Raw genomic sequence first — 26,102 nt, forward strand, 5'->3', positions numbered from 1 at the left:
AGCTGAGTAAAGTCTGGAGTTTAGTTAACTGTAAAGTACTAATGTTTATTTCTTAGTTTAACAAACATAGTGGGATACCAGCTAAAAGGTACATGGGAACTCTGTACTGTCTTTGCAACTTTTCTGTAAATCTAAAAGTACTTCAAAATAAGAAGCTTATTTTTTAAGAAAAAAATGTATTGAGGAATTTCAAAGGTTAAAACTGTGCTCACAAGTGACTTATGTCCTGATTACGCTATAAATGCTGGTGTTTTATTCACAGTGAGATACACTGACAGAAAAATTTCAAATAAACTTCGGTATTAAGTATTTGTGCTGCTACCACTAGATGGCAACAAATGCCACTGTACGCCCTTGCCTAACCTGCTGATCTGTTTTTCCTCCTCAAAAGGCTGTGTCACAACAAACAGACTAAGGTGTATCTCCCAGAACCGCCTTTTCCTCATGCAGAGGTAAGAAAATGGAATCACTGGGTCAGAGCAAGAACAAAATGTAGATAAATAGATATGGGTGGATATAGCAGGTCATTAGATTTAAAAAATCTGAAGGTAATTTGATATAGCCCTTTGTTTCCCTTGTAAGATGGCAGTGAATTACTCTGACTCAAGATTTGTTACTTTCTCTTCTTATTAACACATTATATTACCAGTATGTTATTCAGTTAATAGCCTACCTCTGTTTCATTGACCGAGTGAGGAATTTTATTCTACTAACTCTTTTGCATAAATGATTTACTTATTGCCAAAGTCTTCTTTTTGTTTGGTTATGTTTGTCATTGATATAAATTTTTAATGATGAAAATAACAACATTTCAGTTTAGAAAACAGAAAATTTCCCCCTTCCTCACAGAACCAGTGAGTGATTTTATGTGGCTGTGTGTGCCCAATTTTGTTTCTATTGCTTTTTTTTTCACCCAGCAGTGGGTGTATCATGGACATTTATCTGTGCACCTCACTGTTATTATTGCTACCTAATATTCCATAGCATATCACGTGAACATACTATAGTGTACTTAACCATTCCCTTCCTATCGGACAATAGCGTTACTCCCAGTTTTTTGTTATGTTTTTTAAAAAGGATGTGTAAATTGGTATAACCACTTTAGGAAACTGATAGTAAAGTTGAACCTAAGACTGTGACATCCTCTGTGCCTCAGCAGTTTCGTTACCAAAGTCTGTACTGAACAGAAATGCAGGTGTGTCACCCAGAGATCTGCACAGAAATCTTCATAGCCCTCTTGGTAATAGTGCTGAAATGTACCCAAATGTCCATCAACGGGTGAATGAATTTTGTGGTATATTCACACCTTACATCAAAGAGGACGAAGGGACTCAGATTATATGCAACAATGTAGATAAATTTCACAAACATAATGTTAGTGAATGAAGCCAGATATTAAAGAGTAGATATGGTGTGATTTTATTTATATAAAAGTTCAAACACACAGAAAACTCATCTGTGATATTAAAAGCCAGGAGAATGGTTATCCTGGAGGTAGTAGTGGGGGCAGGTAGGGGACAAAGGGGGATTTCTGAGAGCTGGTAATGCTGTTTACTGATGTGCATATGGGAACGTGGAAGTTTTCAGTTTGTAAAGATTCCATCAAGTTAGGGATGTCTGTGCAGGTACCTATGCATAGGGATTTTGTTGACTTATTTGCTATGCAGTTAACTATTTGGCTCAAGAAAATTGCAACAGTTGTCCTGCTGATTATTTTAAATCTGACTACTGTTTTCCTGCTCCAAAGGACAGGTCTTTCATGAACCAGAATGTCACGTGGAAGGTTTTGAGGAAGGTATTTGCAGTCCTCATACTCTCTTACAGCAGCCAGGATTTTTGCGAGCTCTGTCATTACTACAGTGAAATTCAGGCTAGATATCTCGTGTCAGAAAATTAAGTGTAGCAAAACATACTTTGTGGTGGGCTTTACCGCTGAAAGTCTATTTGCCTCTTCCCGAATAACAATTAGCCTTTCTTCAGAACTTGTTCTCTAAGGGTGTTACCATGTTCTTACCCACAAGTATGTCATGGATGACCTTTGTCCCATTTACAGTTAAGAATGTGAAAAGACCATGGTTGCATGATCAGGATTCCTGAAATGCACTTGTCAATATTAGGGCGTGATGGAGTTGATAATCGCTATTGTGTGACCAGTGCCCAGGAGAAAATACAGTTCTGCCCTTAGTACTGATAAAAATAATTGCTTTACAGAATTCCTACCCTACAGCTTCATTGCCTATACAGTTTGGACCTTAAATCAGCACAAAGGTAATTCTGGATGGTCAAAAAGGTAGTGTGTCCACTGGAAAAGTAGATCTGATGGGCAAAAAAAAAATCTCAGTTTGCCTTAAAAAGTGACTTAACTTATGTGCAAAGACCTGCTGCTCTTCTTAGAATCCCATTCATCTCCTTGACATCTATGGATACAGTAGAACTAGTACTTTAGTCAGCCATTCACCTGTTTAACTGGGGCAAGTAATGATTTTGGCCAGATGGGTTATAAAAAGAATGTCAGTTTTATTTGTATATAACTTGGAAGGGAAGTGGGAATGCAGCGATTGTTGCATCTTTACTATTCATAGCCCATCCAAGCATGTGACACCTAATTAAGATCTCCACGGTAGTCTTGCGAATGAAAGCATTCTCTCTGAATTAAAGATTAAATCTTCAAGATGAAGAGAGTCAGCTTCCATTTGTGGACGGCCCCATTCTGGCCGCATCCTCACCGTTGGGGTGACTACAGTGGGCTTGGAGTTGTTGGCTGGGCTCCCTTCTTAGGCATTATGGGTGGCTACAGGATTGAGCTGGGTCACAGACCAATTCTTTACCCATCAGACAGCATCTCAGGGCACTACTAGTTGATATTTAGGGTCTCTGAAGTATGGGTGTTTGCCATCTTTTTGGTGCTAGAGTGGGGCAGTGGGGGCAGGGCTGAGGCAGCAGGAAGAACTTCTGAGCAGTGCCACAAGATGCCATCTGTGGTTGTAACTGTATATGGCGTTGCCTTGGGTCGGGCCTGGCGTTAGGAGAGTAGTTCCCAGTGTTGTGCTAGAAGGAAGACCTTTTTGGTTCAAAACATTCACTTTTGAGACAGGTTTGAGACTGTGCATGGCCTGCTTCTTACTAGAGCTCTCTGTTGTGAGGTCATCACATCTCCCGCATTGCTGAAAGCCAGTTTGTTCTTGTGTTTATTAAGTCCCCGGCCCCTCGCCGCAGTAACTTAACACAGCTGTACCGTCTCAAGAGGCAGTCCTGTGCTGGTAAACAACTTTTCTTGTGTGAAGTGTTTATTGTTGACAGAACTTGGTGATGCACAGAGTTTGGGAAACTTATACTTCAAACAGTAACTAATATTGGGGACTTCAGGGCCTGGAGCTCGGAGTGTCAGGAAGCTATAAAGGAAGGGTTAGACAGAATCAGGCCATAACAACCTGAAAAGCAGTTTCCATTAAGTTTGGTAATTTTACCGAACGGTCCCATCTTTTGAGAAAGTCACATTGTAGGTAAAAAATTTGGATCTTTGGCTAATATTAATAGCATTATCTTGTATTTTTAATTTGTTCACTCTCCCATGCTGTGGTTCTTCCTTCCTGGGTAGGCTAACATCTCTTCATGTGCTTTTGATACGTATTCTAGCTCATTCAGACCAATAAGCTGAAGCACTACCCCAGCATCCATGGAGACTTCAGCAATGACTTCAGACAGCCGTGTGTGGTTTTCACTGGACACCCTTCCCTCCGATTTGGGGACGTGGTCCATTTCATGGAGCTCTGGGGAAAATCTAGTCTCAACACTGTCATATTCACAGGTAAATAAACCAACAAAACAAAACCCTGCCCTTCCCACTGTGACCATCCCTGCATACCTGGTAGGATGTACCTACCAGGTAGAGATGCTGGGAAGAATTTGACAGTAAGGTATAAATATGATCACTATTCTGTTGTATCCAGGAAGAATTTGACAGTAAGGCGTAAATATGATCCCTATTCTGTTGTAAATACTAAAGGATAAAGCAACTGGAAGGGAAAGGGTAAGAACAAAGCAAAATGTCCTGTTAGATCACTGTGCACTGGACAGAGCTTCCATTTCTGTGTTTGTAGATTTTCCCCGAGACAGATTTCTGGTCTAGAACTACTTTTGATAGGATTTTGTAAGCTGTTCAAGAACTGCAGGAATTCTAGTAATCAGTCTTGCTTTACCCTTTAGGACTTACTTACAGAGATGGATCTCTCTCCTTTGGTTATAGCTTACTCTGGCTTGCAGTTTTTCTTGTGGAGACCAACCCCTTAAAATAAAACTAATCCTTAAACGAGGGCACGTTAGGGGTTTTACTTAATCACTGTCTTATTTTATCAATTCACGGTCTTCAGACAGCCTTGGGATTTGAAAATCTCAGGGCAATGAAGTAAAAAAACCTTGATCTGAAATCTGGTCCGAGTTGCTGTAACCTCAGCCACGTGACTCCCCGCTCTGAGCCTCACTTTGCTCTGTCAGATGGGATTGTTGGTCGCTCATCCTCAGGCAGCTCTGTGCCTTTAGTGAAATGTTATAAGAAAGCACTCCTTATAGTGCCTGGCACAAAGGCCTGCTGAGAAAGTACCAGTTGCCTTCTTAGAGTTTTCTAATTACCTTTAAGATGTGAGCCATGGAGGAGAGTCTAGTTATGCCCCGAGCTTTGGGGTCAGGGACGCTTGGGCCCTTCCCTGTGCTCAGCCTGTTGTGAGGACCAACCAGAGGCCACCAGGAACGCACCAGTAATGGAACAAAGTTGGGGTACTGACTCCTTGCAGTGAGGGGGTACCGCCATGGGGAGGCAGGAGGCATCGCCGGGCACGTTCAGAAGAACTTATGGGCCTTGGCTTAGGTGATTTTGGAGGTGGGTTCATTGTTCTGGCTTGGGTGCCGTCAAGAAGCAGTAGTTCTCTGGTTGGGTATCTTAGTGATTCTTGTCTAGAAGGCGAGACGAATGGAGCCAGGAGAGGGCGGTGTTTGCTTGTGTGGTGGTTCGGACCGTGCTGTGGTCATGTGTTCAGGCATATGATTAGGGAGGGTCTCGTTTTTGTCTTGATCCACCGTGGTCACTGCGTGGCCTGTTCTCACGTCAGCGTCACGTGAGGTGGTTTATGTCCAGTAGGCGGGTGCACCGTGGCCTGGCTGTGAGTGCCGGGGGCGCTCAGAGAGCAGCTGTCGGGCGCTGCTGTTCTCCCTTGCAGACCCCCTTTCAGCCACAGGCAGAGGAAGTCAGGCCCTAAGACGTTGATTCACGCTACCCAGAGCCTCACCGTTGCCAAGTTCTGCTAAGCAGGAAGTCATCCAGAGAACGCTGTCTGTAGTAGGACTGAGGGGGTCTCTCCTGTCCTTTCTGAGGAGATGTTGGCTCTGATGTGACAGTGGTTACAGTATTACAGAGACACAGAAGAGGCGTTGCTATACTGCAAACGTCCCTCCAGCCAGCTAAGAAGAAAGCAAGGGCTACGTGATTGTCCATGGCATTCATTACCAGACATTCATCTGGGTAAGGAGTATACATTTAAACTGGTGTGTTGAACTTCCAGAGCACAAGTTGTGTCGTTGACAATGTCTGCTAGGTTTTGGGCCACCTTATCTGGTTGTATTACGGCTGTGGGAGTTGTAGCTCACACAGTATCCATACAAAGAGAGGCGCTTATCCCCCAGGCAGCTGTGCTGGCCTCATTTGGGTGGTTTCTGGGTTCTTCCTGGGTAGACAGGATCCACTGCAGGGGAGGTCATTTTAAAAATCTGGAAATTCTGAGTTGCCCTGAGGTCACCGGGTAAGTTCCTGGGAGCGGTGTGTGGAAAGCTGGGGCCGTAGGAAGTGGCGTCCTCGCAGGGCACAGACTGTGTCAGGAATGTGCGTGTCGTTTTTCACGCCAGGAGTGAGCCACTGCTTTTGGCCCGAGGTGGGCAGCTTCCTCTGGCGGAGCAAACAGTCCCCGCCAGGCCGGCCGCGGTGAGCGGCTCTGCAGAGAACAAACCAGCCAGCGTGGCAAGGACGGTTCCCAGGCGCTGCACTGGCTCTGCTGACGGGGCATCGCAGCCTCAGCACAAGCATTTTGTTGACATGGGGTCAGGATCCTTCTTTTTTTTCTTCTGGGTGCATCCTGTCAAGTAGGAGGCACGTGGTCTGTCTCCTACCTGGGGGTGATCTTTGAGCACTCGGTTTGAGTGGCCTGTGCCGGATTTCTCCCCTGAGAAGTCACCGCTCTGTGTCAGTCAGTATCTTGTGGGGGACACTTCGAGCCTATGTACTTATCCTGGTCTTCCCCAGATGTTTATCTAATTTTTTTTTAGCATCTATTGATGATTCTGGTCCAAATAAATTATTACTGTGATGGTTGCCAAATGGTGAAATTTTTTTTTTCAATTTTATCGCTTCTTTTACATTTATTAGTTGACATTTTGTTGTAAAGAGCTTTCCTTTCTCCCCCATTTACTTATTTATCCCCTCATTTGTCTCATCTCTCCCTCCATCTGTGTTGAAAACCTGGAGCTCACGCGCGTCCTTCCAATTCCACATCCATCCTGCGGCGTTCAGTCCAGCTCTCCCTCTCCTTATTTGTAAATCACTCCTCTCTCCCGTGATGGGGAATCTGGCTCCCGTAACCTTCAGTGCCTTTCCTGTCCTGCTGCCCGTCTCCTGGGCCTCCACCATGCCAGCTGCTTCCTCACTGGGCCGTTCCTCTGTTGCCTGCATTTTCAGTTTTCTTTCTTGTGCTCCCCTTAGAACCCGACTTCACATACCTGGAAGCACTGGCTCCCTACCAGCCCTTGGCCATGAAATGCATATACTGCCCCATTGATACGAGACTGAATTTCATCCAAGTGTCAAAGCTGCTCAAAGAAGTGCAGGTAATGGGGAAACTGTGCTGGCGGCTCCCGCGGCCCTGGCATCTCTGTGCGGATCGTGTCTGCGGTGTGGGGGCCGGGATGGCGAGCTGCACTGCTTGTCTTCCTCACCCGTCCTCGGCCTGCAGAGCGCTCAGCCGGTACCCTCCAGACTCCAAACCAGTGGGCTTTACACCCTGAAAGAAGTTTCTCCTCTAAAGAAATCAAAAGTGGGAGGAAAAGAAAGTGTAAACCGTGTCTTATTTTTGATGGGGACCATTTGTGTCCAGTTAAAAGCAAATCGCCCCCTCCCACCACCAAAAAACATCATTCTAGAAACACACTCGTCAAGCTGAAAGACAGCTGAACTGAAACATATATTGGGCCCTTGTTGCACACCTGGGTTAGTACCACAGTGTTATGCTTTTGTTAGCGGATTGTTTTGGTTTGGTGGTTGTCGCTTTTTTGTTTCATTTTGCATTTTCTGCCTTAGAGAAAGGGAAGGAATAGTTGGGGTAAAGCATAGGCGAAAGGAACACTGTTGGCCCAGAAGGAGAACGGGGGGGAAAATCTCCCCGCCCTGGGTCACTTATCACTCGGGTGGCCCGTGTTTCGGGGTTGGAGGGATGGTGGCAGTTGGTGAGGAAGACAGCTCAGAACGGGCGAGAGGAAGGGTTCTGATGTCCCATCACCTCGGTGCGCCCGGGACCTTACGTGAGCGCCGGGGTGCCCTGGACCCTAGTCGCTGAGCGAGGTGTGGTTGGCTCCCTACATTTCGCGGCCGGAGTTGGGAGGTCACTTTCCTCCTCTTCACAGAACCCCTGACCTCAGGAGGAGACGCGCTAACAGCAAACTCTAAGGAAGGGTAGCAGGAAACAGAGAAAGCTGGAGGCCTCCGGAGCGCAGGGGTAACAGCTGACGGTGACCCCGAGCTTGCTGGCCCTTCCTCTAGACATGGTTGGAGCAGTTAAGCCACTTCCGATTTCCATGAGCGATTTCATACACCACTGTGTGCCTGTCAACTTGCTGGAAGAAACAGTTAAGAGCCTGTTGTTTTCACTCCTGAGTAATGTCACCCTCGGTCCCCGAACCACGGCGGACTCCCCAGCCCCTCGGTGGTGTGTGAATAAGGGAAACAGGAGGCCGCCTGGTCTCCATTGCAGGGGAGGAGAACCTGGGGAGAGTCCTCGGGCAGTGACTGTGGAGTCGACTGGCTTTGAGACAGAGTTATAAGATGCTGACCAGGCAGGAAGGAGGGCGAAAGGCAGTCTGAAGAGGAGGGAGGTGTCAGTCCTAAAGGACAAGTGCGGTTTGAAATGCAACCCGTCAGGTCTGTTGGAAGCCTTGTTCTTCCGGGAACTTGAGGCTCGGTCCAGACTCTTCAGTAAAGGCAGTGACAATGCCTTGACTCTCTGGGTGCCATGTTCGGTTGGCAGTTGGGTGGTATTTGGCCAAAGTAAACATTGGTTTACTAATTGGTTTTCTCTCAAGATAATAAAAAGAGACATTTGTTAAAAAAAAAAAAAAAAATTCTATCTGATTCAGTGTGTCCTACACAACTGAGGATAAGGCCTGACCATTGCCCACTGCCTAGTACCAGTAGACCTGCAGATCCAGGCCAGAAATCCAAACTAGCACAAAAAGTCAGAGTTCTTGCTAATCAGCCAGTAGCGGTACCAAGTCGATGACGGTAAGTGACGAGAAGACTGCCCTCAAGGGGCTCGGAGGCCATTTGAGGGTAGACCCATGGATGTCACCATCAAAGTGACTTGAATATAATGAAAAAATAAATACAAACCAAGGCAGTAAATCCCTTGCTCATCAACATGGCCAGCAGATCAGGGCTTTTCCCTGAAATTTTTGATCTTCTTTCCCCCCACTTCGCTCACTGGTTACTTGGGTTTGAGAGGAGGAGAATTCGAAACGGCCAAGTGGTGAGTCTGAGCCCCGCAAAGGGAGGATTAGCTCAGGACGCGGCCTCTCCTGCCTCACAGCCTCCTCTTGTTTCCTCCTCCTCCTCCCCCCACCCTGCCCCTGTCCCGCCCGTTCCTCAGCCCCTCCACGTGGTCTGTCCTGAGCAGTACACCCAGCCGCCCCCGGCGCAGTCCCGCCGGATGGACCTGATGATTGACTGCCAGCCACCCGCCATGTCCTATCGGCGCGCCGAGGTCCTCGCCCTGCCCTTCAAGCGTCGGTATGAGAAGATCGAAATCATGCCGGAGGTGAGCTGTGCTGCTTCCCAGGGTCACGACCGGGTTTTCCACTTGAGTCTGCAGTGGCTTTCTTTGGGGTATCACATGTGGATGAACCAAAGCACATCGACCCTTAAGCCAGTAACTGGGAAGAGAGGTGGGATTTTCAGAACCTCCGCATTTTTCCAGTAATGAAGTAACAGCTGTCAACATCCAGCCTGCTGGAGCACTGCTTATATTAAAGCTTAATGTGTGTGGGAGGCCAGGGCACAGGCCATAGCATGGAGAACAGGTAAGCCAGTGTCAGCTCTGTCCCTAACCGCCTGAGGGTGTGGGTTTCCTCGAACCTCCTGGACCCCATTTATGAGTGAGGGCCAAGTTTCACCAAGTTCAGAGATAGATGGAGGAGATGAGAGTAACCAAAAAGTAAGGAATGTAAACTTTGATTACTATTTGCATGCATTTTAGTATAACTTAAAGATTTTATTCTACTGAAGTCTACATATTTTTTAGTTCTATGATATCTGAGCTTGTTTTAATAGGGAAAAAAGGTAAAAAGCATGTCGTGCATGTGGGACAGCTGAGGTGGGTTGCGCCTGAGTGACAGGTGTGGGGAGGGGCAGTGGGAAGCGTGTGGCCCAGCTGCCGCAGTGACGGTGTGCCGAGCTCTGAGGACACTGCTTCTGGCTTCCTGTTGCCTCCGGAGACGCTTGAACGTGTTTTTAGCAAACAGGAAAAAGAAGTAGGAAAACTTAAAAGCAGTGTCTCCCGATTCTGGAGCTCAGCAGAGTAGCCAGATCTTGGACTTGGAAGACTAAGCCCCTGAATGTTGTCCATTTCCAAGACCCTAACAAAGGCTGGTGGTGGAACAAGGCCAGGTGCCATCAATGGGGACCCAGTGTCCAGTACATTCAGTCCTTTCCACAGTTAACCTGAGTTGTTCTTTTTTAAATTAAGAGCAATAGACAGGGGCTTCCCTGGTGGCACAGTGGTTTAGAATCCACCTGCCAATGCAGGGGACATGGGTTTGAGCCCGGGTCCAGGAAGATCCCACATGCCACGGAGCAGCTAAGCCCGTGCGCCACAACTACTGAGCCCGCGTGCCACAACTACTGAAGCCCGCACACCTAGAGCCCGTGCTCCACAACAAGAGAAGCCACCGCAATGAGAAGCCCGTGCACCGCAACAAAGAGTAGCCCCCACTCGCTGCAACTAGAGAAAGCCCGCACGCAGCAACAAAGACCCAGTGCAGCCAAAAATAAATAAATAAATTATTTTTTAAAAAACTAGAGCAATAGACAAAGGAGATCCAAACAAATTTCCATAACTAATTTAGATAAAATTGCTTCAGCAAGATAAAACTAGCAAGACTTGTTTGCTAGATAAAACTAGCAAGTGGTCGTGTTTTTCACTGACACATAGAAGTAGATGATCATTCACATTTCACATGCATTTTCATTTCACTCTTGGTTCCTGGGGAGGGAGCCGTCACAGCACGTGTCCCCTCAGCAAACAGCATGTGGCCGGATCGAGGGGGCAGAAGAGCTGCCAGTGAGCCCAGGCTGGAGAGATGAAGTGGGGAAAGTTATAAAGGTGATTTTTTTAAAGGGGCAGTTTATCGCTTATTGGTAAGCAATAAACCAGTGGAGAGAGATTTATGGTTCCTCAGGTTGACTGCTTTGAGCGTCATTGGGACGTTTGTGGTCTGCTAGTTCTTTAAAAGGAAAATAGCCATTTTTCGTTGGAGCTTGTGAGAGCAGCGGCTCACACCCTGGTATCTCGGCTCAGCAGCTGACTTGCATTTCTCTCTGATAACAGCTCCTTCACAGGAGAGGTGGCCAGGGCTACCTGTGTCAGGAGTTTCCTCCCGACCCTAGTACACCTGACCGTGAGCACGGAGCTGGCCTCCCCTCTGCTCTTCCCTTTGAGGCCACGTCCTACCGAGACCCAAGAGAATGAAGAAAGTTCTTTCAGCTCTGAATTCCAGGTTATCCTTTCTCCATATTTCATTGGCCCAGCCCTTTGGCTCCCCCATTTAATTGTACTGCAAATAGTATGTTTATTGAGCTGTCACTATGGGCCAGGATCTGTACTCAGCACTTTCCATGGACTGTCTCACCCATCTTATGAGATAGGTACACTTACTCAATTAGACCTGGTCTTTTCCATCCCTGAAGAAACCTAGGTGATCACTAATATGTGCCCTTTGTGCCCCAAAGGTCATTCCTAACATATGTCACAGATTTTGTCCTTTAAGTGAGAGTAGAGCCCCCAGTTGATCTGTGCTGCTGCGGCGATGGGGCACCCAGCCCACGGCCTTCCTGTGGGGATCGCGGTGCGGGGCTCCGTGTAATCCGCCACCAGCAGCAGCAGCCCTGGGGACTCGTTAGAAGTGCACCTTCTAACCTGCTGAATCAACACTCCAGGGTGAGGCCCAGCAGTCTGGGTTTCAGCCAGCCCTCCATGTGAGCCGATGCTCGCTAAAATTTGAGGACTGCTGGTGTAAGAGACCTATTTCATATGTGCCAGTTTTCAATACAAAAGGCAAAAAGAAGGCAGAATGTTGAGTTTTTAAAGACAAAAACAAAATTACTAGCCATCTACAAAGAAACAGTCTTACTAATAAGCTTCTGGCATTTCCCATGCCCAAGTTTATCCTCACCGTGATTAAACAGTCCACGTTAAGCTTGTCTGTTCCCATTTTAAATTAGCAAAATAAAAGATAAATCTACCTCTTTTATACCTTCTGACACTGAGCCAGAGAAGGAAGGGATTGGCTTTGGGGAGTGCACAGCACGCTGTTCTGTCTTTCGTGAAGCTCCTCCCTCAAGTCCAGTGGGAGTAGACCAGCAGCCTTGACCCTGAGACCTGCCCCACGCCCACCTGTGTGTCATTGCCGGTCTCTGGGGGACCACCTCCGTCTTCCTGCAGGTCAGCCAGGGCTCTTTTTGACCAGCTGTCCTCCTGAAGCCTCCTGCTAGAACATTGAAATAATTGCTCTTTGCTTTAGACCTCCAGTTGCCTAACCCATGAGGTTAATATTGCCTGTGTTGGAATTTTTTGTTTCGTTTTAGTAGTTTGGCGTTGATGATGGATTTTTTTTTTTTTTGATTGGGAGGGAGAGATGAAAGCAAGTTCCCCTCCAAAAAGGGGCCAAGTTTTTGTTTTGTGGTTTGTAGCAAAGAAGTGGCACTAACCATCCCCACTTCTAGTTATTTTGGTTGTTTAATGTGTTTTTATGATTGTGCTTTTCATTTTCTCTGCATTTTGCTCATCTCAAAGTGAAAGGCTCTGACCCAGTGTCTTTGCGTTATTTTTGTCTGGTATTTACCTTCTGGCCAAGGTCTTACTTACAGTGGCTGGGCTTGAAGGCTTAGGGTTAGATTCCAGTACTCTAAGCCAGCAGTCCTCAAACTTTTTGGTCTCAAGACTTCTTAAAAATTAGAACCCCAGAGAGCTTTTGTGTATTTGGGTTATATCTATTGATATTTGCTATAATAGAAGTTAAAACTAAGACATTTTAAAAATATTTAATTCTTAAATGAATAATTAATTAATTATTAAATAAAAAATAATATAAACCCATTAGATGTTAACATAACTAAAAGATTTTTTTTTAAATTTTCATTTATTTTTGGCTGCATTGGGTCTTCGTTGCTGCACGCAGGCTTTCTCTATAGTGGCGGAGAGCGGGGGCTACTCTTCATTGCGGTGCACGGGCTTCTCATTGCGGTGGCTTCTCTTTGTTGTGAAGCACGGGCTCTAGATGCGTGGGCTTCAGTAGTTGCAGCACGCGGGCTCAGTAGTTGTGGCTCGCGGGCTTAGTTGCTCCACTGGCATGTGGGATCTTCCCAGATCGGGGACCAAACCCGTGTCCCCTGCATTGGCAGGCGGATTCTTAACTACTGAGCCGCCAGAGAAGTCCCTAAAAGGTCTTTTTTGAAAAATGTTTCAAAAAAAAAAAGAGAAGGGCACTGTTTTATCTTAGCAAATCTCTTTAACGTCTGCCTGTGGAAGACGGCTGGATTCTCCTGTCCCCTTTTGCTTTCAGTCTGTTGTGATATACATGTAATGTAGCCTCTAGAAAATTCTAGTGAACCCTTGTGAGAGAATGAGAGTGAAAAGGCAAAACATCTTATTATTAATGACAATCATATCGACCTCGATGCTGCAAAAGAGCCTCAGGAGCCGCAGGGGCCTCTGCGCCACACCTGAGAGCCAGCGCTCTGGATGGTCTTCTTTTGTTTTTAAGGCCCCTCAGGCTTCTCGAGCTTTTATGTTTATGACTCTGTCGTAAGATTCATTTTTCCATAAAAATAAGCTTGTTCATTCTAGAAAACTTGGAAAATAAGGGGGAAAAAAAGGATAAAGACAAAAAAATCAGTCCTAATCCCAATACCAGACGTAATTACTGTCCAGTTTTTTTGTATTTGCTTTGTGTGTTCACTCTGTGTGTGTTTGAATCATACCTCGTATAATATCTTTGTAAAGTAACAGTATATTGTCGTTAAAGATATTTCAAAAGCATCTTAGGTATATAATGGTCTATCATAAATGCATCGTAATTTAACTGTTCCTTTACTGGTGGACATTTATTATTTCTGCTTTTTCAAACTATAAATAATACTTTGAGAAACATTCTTTTACATAAATCTTTGTATGTGGAATGTAGATACAGAACTAAAAGTATCATTTGGTTTTGCCTGGGAAATGCATGTGGGAGATGAAGGGGTTAAAATCTGCTGCTGTTCTTTAGGTTTTGCTACTAGTAATGGATGCTTGTTTCTCCCCCAAATGAAAGTGTGTCCTCTGCAGCTTCCTTGTAAGTCCTCCCTCTTTGCCCCTGTAAGTGCAAGGCGGGAGAGCTGACGTCAGTCCTCGTGGGCCTGCGCTAATAGAAAAACTGTTTCTGGGGTGGCAGGCGGATGCACCTCCCTCCCAGAGGTGTCCGGCTGCGTCGCCTCGTGGGCTCCAGGTAGACTTCCCTTGTGGCAGAGCTGCCACTTCAGAGAGTCTTCTTGGAGATAGAATTTATTCCTGGGGCTCCCCAGGGAGAGTCGCTCACCTGCTTGGTTCCCACAGTGCTATGTGCAAACCTCCCAAGCCAATTCTTTGGCTTTAAAGTTATGCCAGACAGCTGACCTTTGATCCTTTGCTGGGAACAATACAGTGTAGGAAGGAAAAGAATATTTATGGATGGGCGCTGTCAGGAGCTCAGAGCACACACGCATCTCAGTGGGAACATTTCACACTGGTTTCATGTGTTTTCTCTTGTTTTCCCTTTCTTTTTTTTTTTTTAAATTGAAGTATAATTGACCTACTGCTGTGTTAGTTCCTGGTGCACAACATAGTGATTTAATATTTCTGTACATTACAAAATGATCACCATACTAAGTCTAGTTACCATCTGTTACCATATGAATTTATTACAATATTACTGACTATATTCCCTGTAATGTACATTTCATCCCTGTGAATCAATCTCTCTTATCTATTTCACTCATCCCCTCACCCCTTCCCCTCTGGCAACCACCTGTTTGTTCTCTATCTATGAGTGTATTTCTTTTTTTTTTTTTTAATGTTTGTTCATTTGTTTTTTAGATTCCACATATAAGTGAAATCATGGTATTTGTTATATTATTTCACTTAGCATAATACCCTCTAGGTCTATCCATGTTGTCACAAGTGGCAAGATTCCATTCTTTTTTTATGGCTAAGTAATATCCCGCTGCATATACACACACACACACGTACATCTACACACCACATCTTCTTTATCCATTCATCTGTCAGTGGACACTTAGGTTGCTTCCATATCTTGGCTATTGTAAATAATGCTACAGTGAACATAGGGGTGCATATATCTTTTCAAATTAGTGTTTTGTTTTCTTTGGGTAAATACCCAGAAGTGGAATTGCTGGATAATATGGTAGTTCTATTTTTAATTTTTTGAGGAACCTCCACACTGTTTTCCATAGCAGCTACACTAATTTACAATCCCACCAATAGTGCACAAGTGTTCCCTTTTCTCTACATCCTCGCCAACACTTGTTATTTGTTGTCTTTTTGATAATAGCTATTCTGACAGGTATGAGGTGATACCTCATTATGGTTTCAATTTCCACTTGCCTGATGATTAGTGATGTTGAGCATCTTTTCATGTGTCTGTTGGCCATCTGTATGTCTTCTTTGGGAAAATGCCTATTCAGGTCTTCTGCCAATTTTTCAGTCAGGTTGTTTGGGGTTTTTTTATGTTGAGTTATATGAGTTCTTTGTATATTTTGGGTATTAACCCTTATCTGATATATTGTTTACAAATATCTTCTCCCATTCAGTAGGCAGCCTTTTTGTATTGATAGTATCCTTCACTGTGCAAAAGCTTTTTGTTTGATGTTGTTCCGTTTGTTTATTTTTGCTTTTGAATCCCTTGTCTGAGGAGACATCCAAAAAAAAAAAAAATTGATAAAAGACCGCTGTCAAAGAGCATATTGCCTATGTTTTCTTCTAGGAGTTTTGTGGTTTAAGGTCTTAGATTTAAGTCTTTAATCTATTTTGAGTTTATTTTTTATATGGTATGAGACATGAGACTTTTGCATGTGGTTGTTCAGTTTTCCCAGTAACATTTATTGAAGAGGCTGTCTTTTCCCCATCGTATATTCTTGCCTCCTTTATCATAGATTAAATGACCATATAAGCATGTGTTTATTTCTGGGCTCTCTATTCTGTTCCATTAACCTATATGTCTGTTTTTGTGCCAATGCCATTTTGTTTTAATTACTATAGCTTTGTAGTATAGTTGAAACTCAGGGAGTGTGATACCTTAGGCTTCGTTCTTCTTTCTCAAGATTGTTTTGGCTATTTGGTGTTTTTTGTGTTTCCATATAATATTAGAATTATTTGTTCTAGTTCTGTAAAAAATGCTATTGGTATTTTTATAGAGTTTGCATTGAATCTGTAGATTGCCTTGGGAAGTATGGTTATTTTAACAGTATTCTTCCAATCCATGAGCACAGTATATCTTTCCATTTGTTTCTGTTGTCATCAATTTCTTTCATCAGTGTCTTAGAATTTTCCAAGTATAGGTCTTTTACCTCCTTGGTTAGATTTATTCCATGGTGTTTTATTCTTTTTGATGCAGCTGTAAATGGGATTGTTTTCCTAATTCCTCTTTCAGATAGTTTGTTGATAGTGTATGGAAATGCAGCAGATTTCTGTATATTGATTTTGTATCCTGCAACCTTACTGAATTCATTTATTAGTTCTAATAGTTTGGTTGTGTCTTTAAGATTTTCTATGTATAGTATCATGTCATCTGCCAACAGTGACAGTTTTACTTCTTCCTTTCCAATTTGGATTCCTTTTATTTCTTTTTCTTTCTGATTGCTGTGGCTAGGACTTCCAGTACTATGTTGAATAGCAGTGTCGAGAGTGGGCATCCTTGTATTGTTCCTTATCCTAGAGGAAATGCTTTCAGCTTTTCACCATTGAGTATGATGTTAGCTGTGTGCTTGTCATATATGGCCTTTAGTATGTTCTCTCTATACCCACTTTCTTAATAGTTTTTATCATGATTTGATGTTGAATTTGGTCAAAAGCTTTTTCTGAGTCTATTAAGATGATCATGTGATTTTTATTCTTCTGCTTGTTAATGTGGTGTATCATGTTGACTGTTTCGTGAATATTGAACCATTCTTGCATCCCTGGGCTAAATCCCACTTGATCATGGTATATGGTCCTTTTAATGTATTGTTGAATTCGGTTTGCTAATATTTTGTTGAGACTTTTTTCATCTATGTTCGTCAGTGATATTGGCCTGAGATTTTCTTTTTTGTGTGCTGTCTTTGTCTGTTTTGGGTATCAGGGTGATGCTGGTCTTGTAGAATGAGTTTGGAAGCATTCCTTCCTCTTCAGTTTTTTGGAATGGTTTGAGAAGAATAAGTGTTAACTCTGATTTAAATTTTTGGTAGAATTCACCAGCGAAGCCAGCTGGTTCTGGACTTTTGTTTGTTATTACTGATTCAGTTTCATTACTGGTAATCGGTCTGTTCATATTTTCTATTTCTTCCTGATTTAGTATTGGGAGATTGTACATTTCTAGCAATTTATCCATTTCTTATAGGTTTTCCATTTTATTGGCCTGTAATTGTTCATAGTAATCTCTTATGATCCTTTGTGTTTCTGTGGTGTCAGTTTTAACTTCCCCTCTTTCATTTCTGTTTTTGTTTGGTCCCTCTCTCTTTTCTTGATGATTCTGACTAAAGGTATATCAATTTTGTTTTTCTTTTCAAAGAAGTAGCTCTTAGTTTCATTGCTTTAGAATTTCTTCTGCTAACTTTGGGTTTTGCTTTTTCTTTTTTAGTTCCTTTAGGGATAAGATTAGCTTGTTTGAGATTTTTCTTGTTTCCTGAGGTAGGCTTGTTTCACTGTAAGTTTCCCTCTTAGAACTGCCTTTGCTGCTTCCCATAGATTTTGAATTGTTGTGTTTACATTTTTATTTGTCTCCAGGTATTTTTTAAATTCTTCTTTGGTTTCTTCATTGACGCACTGGTTGTTGAGGAGCATATTGCTCAGCCTCCATGTGTTTTGTGTTTTTTGAAATTTTTTTCATGTAGTTGATTTCTAGTTTTATAGTGTGGTTGGAAAAGATGCTTGATATGATTTCTGTCTTCTTAAATCTACTGAGATTTGTTTAGTGGCCTAGCATGTGATCTATCATGGAGAATGTTCCATGTGCACTTGAAAAGAATGTATATTCTGCTGCTTTTGGCTGGAATGTTTTATATATATATATATATATATGCCATTTGGTCTATGTGTCATTTTAAGGCCAGTGTTTCCTTATTGATTTTATGTCTAGATGATCTATTCAATGATGTGAGTGGGGTGTTAAAAGTCTCTTAATATTATTGTATTGCTTTCAGTTTCTCCCTTTAAGTCCATTAATGTTTGCTTTATAGATCTTGGTGCTTCTGTGTTAGGTGCATATACATTTATGTTACATCTTCTTGCTGGATTGACCTGTTTATCATTATGTAATGCCCTTCTTTTATTACAGTCTTTGTTTTAAAGTCTATTTTGTCTGAGTATAGCTTTTCATTTCATAGACTATCTCTTTCCATCCCTTCACCTTCAGTCTGTGTCTGTCCTTATTTCTGAAATGAGTCTTGTAGGCCGCATGTAGATGGGCCTTATTTTTTAATCCATTCAGTACTCTATGTCTTTTGAGTGGCAAATTCAGCCCATTTACATTTAAAATCATTATTTTATAGGTATGTACTTATTGCCATTTTCTTTATTATTTTCTGGTTGCTTTTGTAGTACTTTTGGAAAAGTTAGCTAATAATCTTATGGGAGTTCCTTTGTATGTAACTAGTTGCTTTTCCCTTGCTACTTTTAAAATTCTTTACCTTCAATTTTTGCCATTTCAATTACAGTATGTCTTGGTGTGGACCTCTTTGGGTTCATCTTATTTGGGACTCTCTGGACCTGCATGTGTTTCGTTCCCCAGGTTAGGGAAGTTTTCAGTTAGTATCTCTTCAAACAGTTCTCTGCCCCTTTCTGTATTCTCCTTTTAAGTTCCCTATTATGTGAATGTTAGTGCACTTGATATTGTCCCAGAAGTCTCTTAAATGATTTTCTTTTTTCTTTTCTTTTTTCTGTTCAGCTTGGGTGATTTCTACTACTCTGTCTTCTAGTGCACTGATCTGTTCCTTTGTGTCAACTAATCTACTCTTGATTCCTTCCAGTGTAGTTTTTGTTTCAGTTACTGGGTTCTTTAGCTCTGGTTCTTCTTTATATTTTCTAACGCTTTATTAAAAATTTCTAACGTCTCACTGTGTTCGTCCATTCTTCTCCCAAGTTCATTGAGCATCTTTATGATCATTACCTTGAACTTATCAGGTCAATTGCCTGTCTCCCCTTTGCTCAGTTCTTCTGGGGTTTTATCTTATTCCTTTTTTTGTAACATATTCCTCAGTCTCCTCATTTTGCCTAATTCTGTTTTTATTTCTGTGTGTTAGGTAGGTTGGTTACATTTCCCAATCTTGGAGAACTGGACTTTTGTAGGAGACATCCTATGGGGCCCAGCAGCACACACCCCTCTGGTCACCAGATATATGCTCTAGGGTCACCCCCTTTGAGGGCTGCATGGGCCCTTCCATTGTGGTAGAGCTGACTACCACAGGAACACTGGTAGGTGGGGCTGCCAGGTCACCTACCCAAGTGTGTGGGTCTTGACTCTACTGTGTCTCTGCCCCACTTGTTCTCATTGTGACTCCTTCTTCATATCTTTAGTTGTAGAAGATTATTTTCTGCTAGTCTTCTGATCATTCTCATCTATGGTTGCTATATCTACAGTTGTAATTGTGGAGTGCCCATGGAGGAGGTGAGCTCAGGGTCTTCCTACTCTGCCATCTTGGCCACCCCCTGCCCCCGTTTTTTGGTTCATGAAATAGTCCTCACATCTGTTTGCCAGTCATTTCAAATATCCTTACCTGCTTCCTCTGCCCATTTGATACTGATCTTCATGTTTACATAAATGGCATCTTGCATATTTGTTTTTTTATAAAGGAGGCTTGGATAGGTTGAGGTCTGCATGCGTTTAAGAACAGTAGTCAACTAAACTCGAGTGTTAGGGCCTCTCATAAGATCACACGTCACTGCTGGTGGCTGGGTCAGGGGACTCTGAAGTTGCAGAGGAGAAGGTGTACACATCAGACTCTGGTGTTAGAGAAAGAGATGGCCCACAGGTAAAAGCTGTGTATTTTACCTTTGGGAGAAGTCAGATTCCCAGGAATTAGACAGCTCACTCAGTCCAAATGCTGCTGTCTCTTCCCTTCCTGCCTGTCACTAGTCCCCTGGAGAAGTGACAAGGATGAAGGCAGAGGCTGGCATGGAAAGTCGGCACTTGGTGTATATTTTGAGTAAGGAGGAAGTGTGTGTGTGTGTGTGTTTCTATACAAGAGTGTTAGGAGACCTGCAAGCTGGATAGAGGTTGTGCCAGGTCACACAGTGAGCTCTTGGCAGGGTGTTGGCATTTCATGGTGTGGCAGCTGACTAATGAAAGGGGCAGCAGAGGGGGCAGCACCCGGGCCCCAGCACGTGGTGGCACATGCCTGCTCTGGGTGACTCTGGAGTCTCAGGAGAAGCAGCGCAAAAGACATTGTACCTCAGAGCACTGGGTCGGCTAGTTCTCTTCCTCTTCCCAGCCTGTTTACCTGCTGCCACCACCCCCTTTTCCTCTGTCTGCTCTTCTCTCACCTCCTTTCTTCATCACAGTTGATTGTGTGTGTGTGTGTGTGTGTGTGTGTGTGTGTGTGATGTATTTTTGATTAAAAATGATTGTTTTAAGTTTTTTACTTCTTAAAGTTATTTGGTCATTTTAGACTGCAGTGATGTAAATAAAAATTCAAAAGAAAACAAATAATGGTGATCACTAAAGGCTCAGTTTTGACATTTGACGTCTGGTACTGTTCCACCAGACTGGCAGGGGCACATGGTGCTGCGGGCCTGCTGGCCAGGGTGACCCTGACCCTGGGTGTCACCATCCAATCCTGAGCCGTGCACGGGGGTGGCACTGCCACCCAGCGTGGCCTCCTAGCCCCTGCCTCTGCACAGCACGGTGGCAGCACCCTCATCCCCCCAGTTTACAGGGAGCCTGACTGAAACCCCTCTGTTTGCTCCCAGCTCGCGGACTCGCTGGTACCCATGGAGATCAAGCCTGGCGTTTCCTTGGCAACCGTCTCAGCCGTGCTGCACACTAAAGATAACAAGCACGTTCTCCAGGTATTGTCGGGGAGGGTGAGGGCCCTGAAATACAGCATACCTGTGGGAAGAGCCCCGTGCAGGTGGGGGCCCTCCCCCCGGTGCCTCACGCCTCACTTCATGGCGCGTGTGTGCCTCGGGGACAGCTCTTTGGGCCCTTGTCTTCATCCCCCATGAGAAAAACCCCTTTCAGGGTTGGGCTGTGTCGCTCTTGTTCCTCCACATCATGTGTCCACAGCGACCACTTAAAGTGCGCTGTACCCCAGGCCAGGGCCTTACCAGGCGTTGTCTTATTTAATCCTCACAAAGTTCTCTTTACTATCACCGTCTTAGAGGCCATCTCTCTGCCCTTCATTTTCTTGACAGAAGGACTGTAGCCAGTCAGTCTGACCCCACAGCCAGTGTTCTCGGAGCTGCTGCCCCACCTGTGGTCACCAACACGGGTTATGAAGACCTTACGCAGACAGCACCGAATTCAGTCAATTGAAATTTAAGAATAGATTTTGATAAAAGGAAGATATCTTTGCTGAATAAGGTGTTGATTCTATGTGGACAGTTGGCTTTAGCTTGTGTGCATTACGTGGAAATCCAGCTGGAGACCCAGCTGATGGTGACCCTGAACGCAGGCCCAGGGCCCTTCCAGGAAGCGGGCCCCGCGGGCCGGGTAGCGTCACTTGGGCTCCCGGGTGACTTCTTGACGAGATCCCTGTTTCCTCCCACCCAGCCCCCGCCCAGGCCCGCCCAGCCCACAGGCGGCAAGAAGAGAAAGCGGGCCAGTGACGACATTCCAGACTGCAAGGTTTTGAAGCCTCTGCTGAGCGGTTCCATCCCCGTGGACCAGTTCGTGCAGACGCTGGAGAAGGTGAGCCGGTGGGTTGCGCCGTCTGAGGCAACGCCATCCCGCTCTGCCCACGGCAGCCCCGCTCCCGGGAGCGCGTGCTGCTGCAGTTCGCCGTCTCCACCGTCTGCGCTGCTGGCCCTGCAGCGTCTGCTTGCTCCTCGGTCATGGCGGGGACAGAACCAGGCAAGAGCCGCGGAGACTTAGAGGAGAGCGGGCCCCCCTTCCCCCAGCCCCACTTCTCGTGGGAACCAGACTGAGGAGGGGCCTTTCTTTCTTCAGGAACGGAGCTGTGACAGATGGGGCAGGGGGACGGCCAGGAGAAAGAAGGGTCTGCCCCCTCTAGAGCCCCACTTTCCTATGAGAAGACCCCTTGCTGTCAGAGCCAGCATGGCCAGGTCAGAGGAGATACGAGTCTCGGGCAAGACTGGGGGCCACAGGGGCCACTGATGCCAGATCCCCAGGCACTCAGGAAGCAGAGCCAGCGATTCCCAGACAGGGGGGGAGGGGAGAGAAGCAGGCAGGCATTGTGGAGGATGGTGGTCCCTGCACTGGCTCAGCAGCCATCCCGCCCCTTGTCCCTGGTGGCTGCCCCCCGCGAGGCGCAGATTTCACGACTATGAGGAAAAAGAGAACAACTTACCCGGAGAAGAGTTTGTAATTCTGGCTTCAGTCACAGGACTACAGAGGTCCCTATTTTGGCATCAGAATTGTAGAATCCTTGATAGAAAAGAGGAGGAATTGGCTAAAGATAATATTGTTCGTGTTGCTTCTTGCAAGAAGAACTGCAACTATAGTAGATCATTACAGGAAAAGAGACTTTCTTCTGTTAAACTAGTTACTGCCTTTTGTCCAAACTAAATAACTCAGTCGCTGCGTTCTTTCAAATCTTTAAAGCTTTCTCTTTATTGGGAATTGTTTTCTTCAGTACTCGTTTAATTTTCCCTGAAGGGAGGGCTTTCCTCGAGTTGTGTGGCTCTCCTGGCCCCTAGTGACATGGGGACACCCCATGGGAATTACCCCACGGAGCCCCATGTGCTGTGATCACACCAGTACCAGCTTCCTCCCGACCGTGCTGTACCCCCGGCCCTGCTGACGGGACTCACGCTTGACTTGTTTCTTAAAATCTGGAAACAACTTGCTTTCCCAGAAAGACCTTGTTTAGCTCTTCTGCCTGGGCACCCGGGGGTTGACCCCTAGGCCCCGACCCTGGCTACTCCCCCCACCATTTCTGCCCCACCTCCTCCTGCAGGAGGAATATCCATGGCCGCCCCAAACTACACGTGAGATTTCCAGAGCCAAGTGTGGAGAATCTCCCTAGGTCACGTTCATTACCTAGCCTGTGTCCTTTTCAGGCAAATTAGTCCTCTTTCCATTTCTCTTCTTCTTTCTCAACTTGACATCTGATGTGTAAGAAAGTTCTGAGTTAGCATTGGAGGTGGCCCCGGAGAAGTATTTGATACGCTGCCTTTCCTGTCTTCTCCCTTGGGAGGGATGTGCCACGTCAACAGGTCGGCGGTACCCCGCCGTGACGTCAACAGGTCGGCGGTACCCCGCCGTGACGTCAACAGGTCGGCGGTACCCCGCCGTGACGTCAACAGGTCGGCGGTACCCCGCCGTGACGTCAACAGGTCGGCGGTACCCCGCCGTGACGTCAACAGGTCGGCGGTACCCCGCCGTGACGTCAACAGGTCGGCGGTACCCCGCCGTGACGTCAACAGGTCATTGGTACCCCGCCGTGACGTCAACAGGTCATTGGTACCCCGCCGTGACGTCAACAGGTCGGTGGTACCCTGCCGTGACGTCAACAGGTCGGTGGTACCCTGCCGTGACGTCAACAGGTCGGTGGTACCCTGCTGTGACGTCAACAGGTCGGTGGTACCCTGCTGTGAAGAACGGCGTTTTCCTGGGCCGGGGGCCACAGGCGCGGTATGGAGGCTGGTGCGGAGCAGCCTGGCGTCCCAGGCTCCGGAACCCAGGCGCTTAGATGTGCTCCTCAGATGAAAGCTTAAGCAGGTTCTAGGAATTCTGCTGGGTTTTCCATGCGATTTTGCATGTTTAGGGGCTTCAGTTTGAATTCTGTTGCTGTAGGTAGGTCCTGTGATTAGTCTGTAGAATTGTACTGAGTGTCCAAAATGCCAGTTTCTAGGATGTTCAGTTTAGCCAATTCTAGGAAGCATGATTTTAGAACTCTCAGTCGCTGAAATATCCTCTGGCTTTTCAGAGCACCCACCATCCTCCTGTCCCTTTTCTTTTGGAGCAGCATGGCTTCAGCGATATTAAGGTGGAAGACACAGCCAAGGGCCATATCGTCTTGCTACAGGAAGCTGAGACGCTCATCCAGATCGAGGAAGATTCGACCCATATCATCTGCGACAATGACGAGATGCTCAGGGTACGGCTGCGGGACCTTGTCCTCAAATTCCTACAGAAGTTCTGAGTGGAACACGAAAGCCATCTCCACTTCCCTGAGACCCTGCTGCAGTCCTTCACCGTGGCTGCCCAGCACCCAGCGGAGGAAGGCCATGCGGCCTGGCAGGTCTCTGTGGTGTTGGTCTCTGGCTTGAGGGACATTCTCAGGAGTTATGGCCAGAATCTCCAGGTCTGGCTTCTTAGCACTGTTTCAGGCAAGAGCTTTCCCTTTAACCTTCAGGCTCGTCTTCTTCCCAGTCCTGCCTCTCTCGGGTAGCCAGGCAGGTGAGGCAACAAGCCGAGGAGAAGGCTGAGAGCTACAGCAGCTTTCCAGGAGGTTAATAGTGGAAGGAGAGGTAAAAAGATGAGGACTTGTGACCTGTTTTTCATGGTTTCACAGGCCTCGGGCAGGGGAACTAGTCTTTGAGTTTGTTTTATTGTCTACAGTGCTGTACCTAATAAGAAAGATGATCCCCCAAAATTAGCAAAATGAACCCATCTATCTGTATTTTACCATGTGAGCTCATTTTGTTAATAAAACTTATTTTTTATAGAAGTAGCTGTGTTCTGTTGAACCTACAATTTACACAGCCATTTAGTATCTGAAAGAATATGAAAATATACAGAACTGAACTTAGAAAACACCACAGCAAATTTTAGTTTGGTGTGTGCATTAGTATATTTCTTAAATTGTACGAACGGGTGCTTAACTTCATCTGAGCTGTGTCAGTATGAGAAATACCAGCACAGAGCGCTGACACCGACCTTGACCTTCTGAACCTGAACCAGCGTCTCAGTCTCCACTCACAACCTCCACTCACCACTGCCTCCCCCACAGATGATCAGGATTCTCCGCGTTCCTGAGCAGTAAACTCAGATGCCTGTGTTTGAAAAAATGGCATTGCTTAAAACGGGTATTTACATCAACTCTGAGATAGCATCAGTTGTAACACACATGCCAATTTTGCAAGTATTAAAATGTGGGGAGTAGCATGCAAGTCTTAGAACTGGCCAGCAGTGGAAGTAGATGCTTACCGTCTTTTCAGACCAGTTGAAATTCAGTCGGAAGTCAGTCCAGCCTGGCCAGCAGCAAAGCATCACAAAGGGCTTTAGTGACCCAAGAACTATAACACTATAGAACTACTTCCTCAGGTTTCATGGAGAGTTGGCTGTCAGTTCTGTCTCTGGAACGGACATGTCAGTGGGAAGCAGTTCTTCATTAGAGGAGGAAAAAGGCAACTTCATTTTTGCCATCTCCAACTTTGCCAGCCTTAGGCCCAGGAATGCTTCAACCAGTCTCTGTTTCCCAATGTGCAGATCATTCCAATCGAGGGGCCTAGGGTGTGTCCACAGAATAAACTGCGGGAGAGGATTAACATTACAAGAGACGGACATGCCATGGTTATGAACATTTAGTTTTGTTTTTAGTAGGAGAATTGTAAATATGCAGCACATGTAGGCATACTTCCTAATAAAACTTATGAGAGAAATCAAGTTTTTTAAAGTTTTCTTAACATCTTGAAAAATGCAAAAGCAGTATAAAATAGGAAGAAAAATCAAAATGGTTATTTTACTTAAACGTTCCAACAATGATACATCCAGGAATGACTTGGATTTGTCCAAGTTGGATTTCTGTTAAGGGCTTGATTAATCCCAAGGGCTCAATGAGAGGTGGTTGAGAGGTGGTTACTAAAGAGACAAATAGTATGTAAATGCAAATTAGTCAGTAAACTGATGCGCAGGAAATAAATTATGAAGGTTTTAATTGTCATTACCACCTACTTCATGGCAGAAGCCAGAGACGGGAAGAAGCAAAGAATCATTTGTTAGAGCAGAGAAATCTAGAGCTGGCCCTCCCAAGTATTAGGAGAGAGCAGTTATGAATAACTCTACCTAGAGTTCAGGTATTTGGATACCACACCAGGTTGGTGAATAGAAGACCCAGAAGAAATGGTGGAACCTGCTGTCAGTGCTAGAATTATACCACCAATAGTGGCTTTGTTATTTGGAAATGCAGCCCGCTGACTATTCATACCCATCTGGGGAAGAGA

At 45.2% G+C, this 26,102-nt stretch overlaps 1 protein-coding gene across 1 annotated transcript in view; it reads left to right on the forward strand.

The window, feature by feature from the left end:
• INTS9 (integrator complex subunit 9) overlaps positions 1–24,607 on the forward strand; it is a 116,728-nt gene extending 92,121 nt beyond the window's left edge. The window contains exons 11-17 of the mRNA XM_007192715.2: positions 392–452; positions 3,637–3,808; positions 6,746–6,870; positions 8,901–9,068; positions 20,724–20,822; positions 21,526–21,663; positions 23,903–24,607. Coding sequence (XP_007192777.1) covers positions 392–452; positions 3,637–3,808; positions 6,746–6,870; positions 8,901–9,068; positions 20,724–20,822; positions 21,526–21,663; positions 23,903–24,079 — 940 coding nt within the window. The 3' untranslated portion in view covers positions 24,080–24,607. The remainder of the gene's footprint in view (positions 1–391; positions 453–3,636; positions 3,809–6,745; positions 6,871–8,900; positions 9,069–20,723; positions 20,823–21,525; positions 21,664–23,902) is intronic.
• Positions 24,608–26,102: the final 1,495 nt, after the last annotated feature.

The sequence above is a fragment of the Balaenoptera acutorostrata genome, chromosome 6 (genome assembly GCF_949987535.1).
Source record: "Balaenoptera acutorostrata chromosome 6, mBalAcu1.1, whole genome shotgun sequence".
Classification (NCBI taxonomy): Eukaryota; Metazoa; Chordata; class Mammalia; order Artiodactyla; family Balaenopteridae; genus Balaenoptera; species Balaenoptera acutorostrata.